Source organism: Phocoena phocoena, chromosome 2 (assembly GCF_963924675.1).
Source record: "Phocoena phocoena chromosome 2, mPhoPho1.1, whole genome shotgun sequence".
In the NCBI taxonomy this organism is placed as follows: Eukaryota; Metazoa; Chordata; class Mammalia; order Artiodactyla; family Phocoenidae; genus Phocoena; species Phocoena phocoena.
Window position 1 is genome coordinate 49,719,598 of NC_089220.1, and position 11,534 is coordinate 49,731,131.

An 11,534-nucleotide genomic window follows, 5' to 3' on the forward strand; every position below is an offset into this window, starting at 1 on the left:
CTGGGGGGGGTTACCCAAACATCAGTAATTTTTAAAATACTGTATTCCAAGTGATTTTAATGTGCACCCAGTATTGTGAACCACTGATTTAGGAAAGCCACAGATGGAACACAAGCTTGATTTCTCAGGTCTTCCCCCTCCTGGTTTTGATTCCTCGCTTGCACTGCTCTCTCTCTTTTCCATGTCCCATCACTGGCCAGCTGGACCGAGTGACTACTACACAGACTATGTGGCCACCAGGTGGTACCGCTCCCCAGAGCTGTTGGTGGGGGACATGCAGTACGGCCCCCCAGTAGACGTTTGGGCAATTGGCTGTGTCTTTGCTGAGCTGCTGTCAGGAGTGCCTCTGTGGCCCGGGAAATCAGATGTGGATCAGCTCTATCTGATTAGGAAAACCTTGGGTAAGTGGTGTTTCTGTCCCGCCTTTTGGAAACTGGATAGTTTTACCCGTGTCAGTGCTGGGCAGAGCCAAGTTCCTAGTCTCATCTAATGCCCTTTACAGTCACAAAGAGGGAAAGTCTCAATGAAATGGCTCCATTAAAGGTGTCTGGGTTTGTTTTAAGAGAAAGAATCAACAATTTTGAGTATGTTCTAATTGTCCAAAAAGACACAAGATTCTCTCTTCAGCATAGTTTGGATCAAGTTAAACTCTGAATAATGATGATAGCAACAATAAAAACATACATTTCTATAAGGGCCTAGCAGTCTACAGAATGCTGTTGTGTTTCGCTTCACTTATTATGTTGTGGTAATTCATTCTCTGGATGTCCTCGACTCCAGCCTGTCAGGCTAGTTCGGATTATTCAGATGCTATTTAGAAGATGCTCAACCTTCTAAGTGTCGGGAAGAAAGCCTGGTTCTTCTTATGTCACCCTTCTTGTTTTATTTTTCCCACCCCCAAAGTCCTTTCCTTTGTTTCTACTCTTGGGGAATAGGGGGGAGGAGAAGAGGGGGAAGGAAGGGACAGATGAACAGATCTGTGAGCAGTCATTGATCCCTTCAGAAGTCAGGGAGTTGAGCTATGACTCCCAGTTTGAAGCAAACTTTTTTTCCTTGAAACTTATGTAGCATCTGCTGTTGCCATGTCTTGTCTTGTACTTGTGTCTTGTGCTTGCATCATTCCAAAGGTGCTGTAAGCTGCCTGAGGCTGAGATCCTGTCTTTTATTTCTATTTATCCTCCACCAACATCTGCACACAGTAGGCAGTAAATGTTTGCTGGTAGCTTTTGTTGAGTGACTTGTAAGTCACCTTGGAGCCCTGCCAGGGGCACTGTGTTTTCCCAGTGATTTTAGGGCACTATGTCCATGTCCTACCCCCCAGCTCTCTGGTGGAAGAAGGTTATTAAGGTACAGACAATGTGCTCATGAGGAAGCTCACTGAGACCTGGGACAAGGCATTAGAGAGCATATTTTGTCTGCTCGTCCAAAATGGGCAAGGACAGCAGTTTTTGGATTTGAGTGAAAGGTAAAGTTCCGAGACAAACTGGTAAATTTAGCCAACTTGATACCCTGAGGTTGGAACTCCAGCCCAGTCCAATAGCAGCGTTTCCGGGGCCCTGGCTGGCAGGCTTTCACTGTTCACTCTGCTCTGGGAAGTGGGCCTGGATGTGCCAGGGGTGCCCTTCTGAGCATCTCCATCTGTTCTCTGAACAAAATTCCTCTTCAGATGTCATATCCCTGGAATTTTACATGAGGGCGATTTTAGCTTATTTGGCTGAAATGTGGGCAGGTGAGCCTCACATAATCCCCCAGAATATAGAAATGCTCCTTTTGTTTTATTACTTCACACCTTTAGTGCTTCTAGACAGTACATAAAGTGGGATTTCCAAGTGATTGATATTTGGTAAAACAAGTAAAGGTGGTTCCAATTTGGAAACATATTCCTTCTAGCTAGATCTTTCATGCTTTGTTTCCTCCCTCCCTCCTTCCCTTTCTCTGCCTTTCCTAACCCTAACCCTTCCTTTCTCAGATATTTATTGAGTGCTTGCTACGTGTCAGGCACTGTTCTAAGCGCTAGGCCAATACACTTTTATCTCGACCCATCAGTATTCAGTGAATACGATTTTGATTTGTGGTTGTTGCACTTCTGCTATTGTTTTAAATTTAATTTAATTAATTTAATTTTTATGCAGCAGGTTCTTATTACTTATCTGTTTTATACATATTGGTGTATACATGTCAATCCCAATCTCCCAGTTCATCCCACCACCACCACCACCCCCCGCCGCTTCCTCCCCTTGGTGTCCATACATTTCTTACACCCGTGTCTCTATTTCTGCTCTGCAAATGGTTCATCTGTACCATTTTTCTAGATTCCACAAATATGCATTAATATACGATATTTGTTTTTCTCTTTCTTTCACTCTGTATTACAGTCTCTAGGTCCATCCATATCTATACAAATGACCCAATTTCCTTCCTTTTTATGGCTGAATAATATTCCATTGTATACATGGACCACATCTTCTTTATCCGTTCGCCTGTTGATGGGCGTTTAGGTTGCTTCCATGACCTGGCTATCGTAAATAGTGCTGCAGTGCACATTGGGGTGCATGTATCTTTTTGAATTATGGTTTTCTCTGGGTATACGCCCAGTAGTGGGATTGCTGCCTCGTATGGTAGTTCTAGTTTTAGTTTTTTAAGGAGCCTCCATACTGTTCTCCATAGTGGCTGTATCAATTTACATTCCCACCAACAGTGCAAGAGGGTTCCCTTTTCTCCACACCCTCTCCAGCAGACATTTGCTATTTTAAAAAAGCCATTATTTGTTAGTGTGTGTATGTGTGTGTGCACGCACATGCTTCTGAGTTCTTTGGTCTGGACTCCTCAAACATTTTGTGAGCCTTTGAGGGGCAAGAACGTTGCAGCCTTTAGTTTCCGTTCATGCCTCCTCTGTGCCTAACACAGTACTCCACCCACTGTGGGTCTCGGCACAGTTTGTTGAAAGTTCCCTCAGTGCCTCTCCCTCTGATTGGAGAAGCAAATTGCAGCCTTTGTAGGTATAGGCACTGACCAACACAGCACCAGTGGAAGGAAACCATAGAGCAGTGCTTGCTAAGTGATCTAATTTTCTTTGAGAGGATGAAAAAGACTTTATTTTCTATTTATTTCTTTTTTGTGGGTTTTTTTGGGTTTGTTTTTTTTAATTTTTATTGATGTATAGTTGATTTATAATATGTTAATTTCAGGGAGCTATACTCAGTATTTTGTAATATATACAACCTATCTAATTTTACCTTTCTCTTTCTTCTTGTCCAAAGGAGACCTCATTCCTAGGCACCATCAAGTATTTAGCACAAATCAGTACTTCAGTGGGGTAAAAATTCCAGACCCTGAATATATGGTGAGTGACCCACTTTGGAAAGAGCTCTCTGCATGTCAGAGCTAAGGTTACCAGGGTGTTTAAGGGGGATCATTCTCACTCGATGAATATACATGAGGAGTTGCAGGCTAACTAGGTTTTGGTAGTTATGCACCAGCCTGAGCCCCATGGTCCACTTGGCAATGGAAGATCAGTCTAAGAGTAAAAAAGAAAACTGGGGCAAATTGGCTAGCAAGATCATGGCCTTCAGTGCTAAGTTACAGATTGCTGATAGCAGAGCTTTGCCAGCATGTTGGACAGGAATGCAGAGCTACCTGCCCCAGCCTCACCTGTCCTTCATCATTTTCAGCAGTGGAAGCTATGAAGCTCAGAGCCAATTAACTTTTAGACAATGACTCATCCAGGGAAAATCCAGCATTGTCCAAACCCCCTACTCTACTGTGCTTTCACTCCCAGACTGGGGGAACACGGTGATGAACTTCTTGGCCAGCCTTACTCTCATACCTGTCCCCTATGGCCAATGTGTGGAAAACACTTATTTTTCAAAATTTGAAGAAAATTTAAAACGTGCATATCCTAACCCACTTTCAAGAATTTATTCCAATGAAACTATTAGACAAAAGCATAAAGATATGACATTCTTCTTTTTAATTGGGGTATAGTTGGTTTACAGTGTTGTGTTAGTACAGCAAAGTGGAGTTCCCTGTGCTATACAGCAGGTTCTCATTTTATACATATTAGTGTATATGTGTCAATCCCAGTCTCCCAGTTCATCCCACCACCACCCCTCTTCCCCCTTGGTGTCCATACGTTTGTTCTCTACATCTCTGTCTCTGTTTCTACCTTGCAAATTGGTTCACCTGTACCATTTTTCTAGATTCCACATATATGCATTAATATACGATATTTGTTTTTCTCTTTCTGACTTACTTCACGCTGTATGATAGACTCTAGGTCCATCCACCTCACTACAAATAACTCAGTTTCGTTTCTTTTTATGGCTGAGTAATATTCCATTGTATCTATGTGCCACATCTTCTTTATCCATTCATCTGTCGATGGACACTTAGGTTGCTTCCATATCCTGGCTATTGTAAATTGAGCTGCAATGAACATTGGGGTGCATGTGTCGTTTTGAATTGTGTTGTCTCAGGGTATATGCCCAGAAGTGGGATTGCTGTGTCATAGGGTAATTCTATTTTTAGTTTTTTAAGGAACCTTCATACTGTTCTCCATAGTGGCTCTATCAGTTTACATTCCCACCAACAGTGCAAGAGGGTTCCCTTTTCTCCACATCCTCTCCAGCATTTATCGTTTGTAGATTTTCTGATGATGCCCAATCTAACCGGTGTGAGGTGATAACTCATTGTAGTTTCGATTTGCATTTCTCATGACATTCTTTAATAGAAATCATTTCCTTTAGTGTTCCATCAGTAGGGAATTAATTAAATAAGTTATGGTATGTCCTTACAATAGAAGTACCACATAGCTAATAAAAATAGATTCATATGTAATCACCTAAAAAAAATGTCCGCAACATATTGCTAAATGAAAAAGAAAGTTACAAAACAGTATATATAATTTGACATAAAATTAATAAATATTTAATAAATATACACATTTACATGTATAAATATTTAATAAAACATACATTTACATGTATAAATATAAAAGAATATGACAACCTCTGGAAAATCAGGCAAAGATTTTTACGTTAGTGAAATAAATGGCTGCAAAGATATATACCAAAATATTAACAGTGAATGTCTCTTTGTGGTGGGATGATTTGTTTCTTTCTTTATGGTTTTTTAATATTTTCAAAAGTCTTCTGATGAGCCTGTATTATACTCAAAAACATTTCTGAGCACAGTTAAGGTCTGTGAGATCCTGAATTCCTACTGCCTAAGGAAGGTACTTTCAAACTGAAACTTACCCTTCTCCATTACTCAGTTTCCAGATGGAAGGTCCATCCAGTTCCACTGGAGCTGTATGTTCTCCCAACCTCTTGGCCTGTCCTGCAGTGAAGTCTCCCACCTCCCACTTCCCCGCCACCCCTGCTCCTGCAGTGCTAGGAATAGGAAAAGTGGGGCAGCTGGGAGCCTGCGGGGCCGCAGAAGCAGGAATGACACCTGGCATATGGGAGGTGACCCAGCCGGCTCCCTTGTGACCTGGACGTTCCCAGTTTCACGCTAAATATCCTTTAGCGATTTCCTGTTCGCTTTTCAACCGGGGAAGCCTCCGAAACAACCCAGGTTTCATCAGTGTAAAAGGCTTCCTATGGTTTCCCAGAGGTTGTGCTGCAGGGGATTTCCTGTTGACAGAAACACAGGAGGAAGAAGTGAGGGGGCTGTGCTGGTTGAACATCTGTGCCCCAGTCCCTCTGTGGGTCAGCAACCCTGCCCCAGAGAGGCCTGCTTGCTTCTGGAGCAGGGAAACCGGCTAAGCAGGCGGGATGGGCCCATCCTATCACAGCCAACCAGTCGGCCTCGTCCCAGGCGTCCTTGCTGAGACAGCAGGGCTCAATGTCAGCAATGTCAAGGCAATCCCCAGAGGTGCTCAGATTCAACACACAGAAATAGCAAGAGAAACAGTTTAGCTATGGGGGTGGAGAAGGCCGCTCTCAAAGGCTGAGACAAATCCACTTTAGGATTTTTTTTTTTTCCTGTTGGTCTTAAGAGCCTCAGTTTTGGAGTTTCCTATCTCTTATTAGTGATGAATAACTGCACACTCAGGAATTGGTTGTTGTTGGCTGGTTCCCCTGTCCCAAGTAACACTGTGCTCTTTTTTTTTTTTTTTTTTTTTTTAGTATTCTCATGTTTTGATGTTTATTCTTTTTTTTTTTTTTAAACATCTTTATTGGGGTATAATTGCTTTACAGTGGTGTGTTAGTACTTAATCTTGATGGCAGCACCAGGGAACTGCCATCGTTAAACACACAACACACCTGGTCATTTATTTGACTCCACTTGGCTAGCTCTTAATTTCTCAGCTCCCCTCCTCTTTAGCCTCTTTATCAGCTGTATATCTCTTTAACTGGCCTGTCTGCCTGACATAGGCATTCCTTCTACTTTATAGTGTTTATTATTCCTGATTGTCTCCTGCCTGTGACTGGAGCAAAATAGCCTTAAAGGGCCAAAGGGAGATTGATGAATTGTCTGCTCAGGAGACTCTTTAAACAGTAGGATGATCAGGGAAACAGCAGGCTCTTGTGGGATGAGAGAACAGTGTTTATTCCAGAAAACCAAGAAACATTTTCTGGGTAGGGAAAAAAAATCTATTTTGTAGCTCCCTTTATGTAAATGTCAATAAATGCAATAATCAGAGCCCCTTTCTATAAATGCCAAGATAAATGCCAAAAATTATTCTAAGGCAAGGCAAGTTATATAAGTTGAGGCAGAAAAAAAGGAAATAACAATTGCTTGATGAGTGTTTTGGGTTTTTTTTCTCTCCTTAGTATTCCCTCACAATTTGCTATCTGCATCAGTTCTTCAGGAAGTGAAGGGGGTTAATGGTTAGGAAGAAAATTTGGAAAAGCAATTTGGAGGTGGGGAGAGAAGGAGCTTATAAAACCATTTGGAGGTGGGGAAAGAAGGAGCTTATGAAACAGACACAGGGAGGTGGGGTGGGCAGAGAGTGGAAGAGGTGAAGAAGGTGCCAGGAAGATGCTTCTCTCACTCAAAAGAAATCCAATCTGAGGTAACCTTATATTTGAATATATGCTGTAAATAAAATCCCTGTTTTCTTTTCTTTAACAGGAACCACTTGAATTAAAATTTCCAAACATCTCTTATCCTGCCCTGGGGCTCTTAAAGGTAAAATCATGGCTTCCAACAGACCTAGAAGCACACGGCAGCTGTATCACTAGGGAATCTGAATGATGTATGTCAATCCATGGATTGAAAAGTGTTCCTTTTAGAATTCTTCTTCTCCTTTGAAAAGTATACATATTTTCCATTTTTAAAAATGGGTCACATAACAGTGAAAACATCGGAAAGTATTTTTCACTTTAAATAAACTTAAACTGTATTTGAAATCTAAATTAACACAAAATAGAAATTTAAGATTGGGGTGGTTTGTTTTACAAAAGGATCCTTTTCTTCAAAAAAATGTTTAGCCATAGGATTCTTTTAAATAGCCAACTCCCTAGTATATTGGAAATAGGTTTTGATTTTAAAACTTGATTTATATACACATTTTCAGAAATATAATAGCCCTTATGTAAAATGAGGTACCAATTAAAATGTTTGCAAGTTACAGACAATGTCCCACCCATTTCAAAAAGTATTTAAAACGTTTACTGATGCATTTATAATTTTAAAAAATGAGACAGTTCCTTGGGGTATGTAATTGTGAGATTTAATCTATCCAAGTATGAGCCCTCTGGCCTATTTACTGGCAAAGCAAATAGTTAAGAATGATGTAACATAAAGAGATGTATATTATGCCTCTCCTTCCTTACATACACATAGATACTTCTAATGCATGGACTATTTCTGGAAGAATATACTTAAAATAACTGACTTTAGAAGGGAGAATGGAAGAACTAGAGTGCTGAAGAGACTGCTACATGCTGTATAAATTTTATTTTTACCATGTGTGATTTTTTAAATAAAAAACTAGTTTTTACTAAGTACAGGCAAGGAACCAAATGGGTTAGGTGGATTATTCTAGTGAGACACTGAGGTGAACTCAAAAATCGTATCCTACTCCCTCAGGGCAGAGCGCCAAATGCCTCAGGAACAGAACAAGGTGGAGAAAATGATTTTTTTTGTTACTATTCCTAGAAACTATTTATTAATTCATTATGTGGTTACCCATGAATGATTGTGGAAGGAACGAAAGTTTTCCCCCCTTTTGTTCCCAACGGAAGAGTTTAATCTTTCAAAGAAGAAAATAATGACTTCAATAAGTTAATGCAATTTTAAAGAAGTAAGGAGAGGGTATTTTCTGTTCTTTCAGGGCTGTCTCCACATGAATCCTGCCGAGAGACTGACATGTGAGCAGCTGTTGGGGCATCCATATTTTGACAGCATCAGAGAAATAGGGGATTTGGCAAAAGAGCATGAGAAATCCACAGGGAAGACCCTAAGACAGAGCCGAAAGCACCTGCCGCGGGTAAAGATGGGGCACTGCTTTACAGAAGCATCCAAGGTTGTAATTTCAAATGAGCTCATACCTTCCACCTGGTGCAGAGAGTCTGAATCTATACTTGAGGTGGCAGTTGTGGCTTGCAGCTCCAGCACCTTTATCCCTGCATGAGGACACACAGGTCACAAGATCTACCAACCAGGGTCCCAAAGACATCTGCCTGCTAAGGGCCCTTCTCCCAGAATCCTAAAGGTGACCTTGCCCAGCAGCTCCCTGCTGCCAGCCAGGGTCCAGGGCTTTTGGTGTGCATGAGCACAGATCCCAGCCAGGGACAAGAAGCGTGCTTCTTATGCTTTGGAAAACGAAATCAAATTTATCCCGGTTAGCTCTCTGTCATCATGTTTACCTTCAGTATTGATTGACATTCCAGGTTTATCTAAAAAAGGAACTGTTTTCCTCCCTGGTCCGTTAATCATCAGAGTTGGCTAGTGTAAATGTGGTGATGAGTGCTTTCAGGGAGAGCAGCAGAACAGTGCATTTAACCAGATCACAGCATCCAAGCTGCACACTGGGAGCCCTGTGGGGAATTGTGACTGCTGCAAAGTGGCAGAATGGCCTTACATTAAGTGTCTTGTCATAAGCCAAAAGCCGTAATAATTTAGGATGGACTGTAGTTGGAACCACAATTAAGATGAGCTGGCTGCTCCTAGTTGCTTCCGGATCTGCTCAGGTACCCCTTAAGCTATAGATTATCTTGTCTTAGTCTTTCCCTTTGCAGCCTCCTCTGCCCAGTATGCTGAGTGGCACCTGGGTGGTGTTTGTGAGGTTTGGAGGAGAGAAGAGGGTGGACAGTCCATTATGAACAGGTACAGCATGAAACCCAGGGCCCTAAAAGACCAGAGTTATGAAATTAAGAATGCTTTGAATGCAAAACAGACTGGAAATAGACTTTCCCCTCAGAGTTACCCCTTATCTTGCTGTTTCTTTGTGTTCAAGAATCTTAGAACCCTTGAATTACAGGGGATTTTAGAAAACCTCATCCCTTCTTTTAAAGAAACTAGAATTAAAACTTTAAAAAGTGGGACTTAGGATTTCCCTGGTGGCACAGTGGTTGAGAGTCCGCCTGCCGATGCAGGGGACACGGGTTCGTGCGCCGGTCCGGGAGGATCCCACATGCCGCGGAGCAGCTGGGCCTGTGAGTCATGGCCGCTGAGCCTATGCGTCCAGAGCCTGTGCTCCGCAACGGGAGAGGCCACAACAGTGAGAGGCTCGCGTACCGAGAAAAAAAAAAAAAAAGTGGGACTTCCCTGGTGGTGCAGCGGTTAGGAATCTGCCTGCCAATGCAGGGGACATGGGTTAGAGCGCTGGTCCGGGAAGATCCCACATGCCGCAGAGCAACTAAGCCCATGCGCAACAACTGAGCCTGTGCTCTAGAGCCCGTGCGCCACAACTACTGAGCCCCTGTGCCACAACTACTGAAGCCCATGCGCCTAGAGCCCATGCTCTGCGACAAGAGAAGCCACCGCGATGAGAAGCCTGTGCACCACAGCGAAGAGGAGCCCCCGCTCACCGCAACTAGAGAAAGCCCGCACGCAGCAACAGACCCGACGCAGCCAAAAAAAAAAAAAAAACTTAAAGTGGATTGTCAATGGCAGAAAGTGAGACTTGTAGCAGAGTTGTGACTAGAACCTCAGGATGAGCCACCTGCCCATAAATGCTACTGAAATAGGCACCAATTAAAAAAAAAAAGAGGGTCTTGATGGAAATATTTTTACTTGAAAGACTAGGGGAACCCAACTAATTTGTGTGTTGCTTGTAGGTCCCAATTGTTTGATTTAAAAGTAATTGTTTTTCAGATACCTAAGGCCATATAGTACTGTACAAAAAAAAATGTATTCCCTTACTTTCATTTGACATTGACGATAAATTCAAACATTTTCTGGCAGCATGAAAGGAGCAGTTTTGCCTTTTTAACTAAGGTAGTAGGTGGGCAAATCACCTGAGTGCTCCAGACATCAGTTTTCTTCACTACAAGACAAGATATTGGCTTAAATGATCCCTAAGGTCCCAGCAAGCTCTTAACCCCCATGAATCTATGTTTTTTTCCAGTAATGTTAACATGTAGATTTTCCCTTCTTTTTCACATTCTCTAAATTTCCTTTAATGTGCGTGTTTTGCTTTATAATATAAAATAAATATTGAAAAGAAAAAGCAGAGACCAAATTTATGGGAGGGCGTGAGCTCCACATCCTTCAATTCCACCCCTGAGCAGAGACCAAATTTAAACATTTTATCCTTTCTCAGATCCTGGATTCTGTGCAGAAGAAGTATTTCTGTGCTGGAAAAGTTGTTTGTTTACCTCTTTTGGATGTGTTAGCAGTAATGAAAAAAGTGTATGGCATTGAACGTAATTCTGTGTTTCATATTTTCAGTTGCAGTACCTACCTCAGCTGACTAGCAGCAGCATCCTCCCAGCTTTGGATAACAAGAAGTACTACTATAACACCAAGAAACTTAACTACCGTTTTCCAAACATTTAAAGAGCTTGGAGATGGATAACAAAAAAAGAATTGATCATTAATTTGAGTAAAACATATATTTGATGGAAAGCAATCACAATGTTGAAAAAAACATCAGGAGAAAACATAAGTAAATAACTGGGGGAGGCCACTTGGCAAGATGTGAAGGGAAATTCCAGAGGCAGTGTTCCATGCTTGACGATGGTGTCCAGAACAGAAAGGAAAAACTTCTTTGGATTTTCACTTTTATTTTTGTTGCATCTAAGTAGCTGAGCTTATGGACAGAATATAAACTATCTACTGCACTCGCCCATACCTCCAGCAAAATTAGAGATAAAAAAATTTATGCTCCAATTTCACCATATGCAACAAGTGAAAAAATGGATTACAGAACGCCCATATATGTTTCCGTGGATCTCTGTTGCTTTGAGTCCTATCTCCTGCCTTTTCAGATTTTCTCATCGTATTTAAGGAGAGTTAAGGTTCTTGAAACCAAAATGTTTAAAATTCCATTTCCTGCTTGCTCTAGCTCTTGATTTTTATATATTGAAGCTTTTTTGAATATATGTTTAAAATATTTAAAATCATATGGATTATCATAAAAG

The 11,534-nt window shown here is 41.5% G+C and overlaps 1 protein-coding gene across 5 annotated transcripts in view; it reads left to right on the forward strand.

Annotated features, from left to right (window-relative positions):
• CDKL1 (cyclin dependent kinase like 1) overlaps window positions 1–11,533 on the forward strand; it is a 69,425-nt gene extending 57,892 nt beyond the window's left edge. Inside the window, exons 5-10 of one of the 5 annotated variants that reach the window (XM_065872929.1) lie at window positions 201–401; window positions 3,261–3,343; window positions 7,078–7,134; window positions 8,282–8,437; window positions 10,644–10,646; window positions 10,849–10,950. In XM_065872929.1, coding sequence (XP_065729001.1) covers window positions 201–401; window positions 3,261–3,343; window positions 7,078–7,134; window positions 8,282–8,437; window positions 10,644–10,646; window positions 10,849–10,950 — 602 coding nt within the window. Of the gene's footprint in view, window positions 1–200; window positions 402–3,260; window positions 3,344–7,077; window positions 7,135–8,281; window positions 8,474–10,643; window positions 10,647–10,842 lie in introns of all 5 variants that reach the window. The other 4 variants (XM_065872928.1, XM_065872932.1, XM_065872931.1 and 1 more) reach the window with 4 other exon arrangements.
• Window position 11,534: the final 1 nt, after the last annotated feature.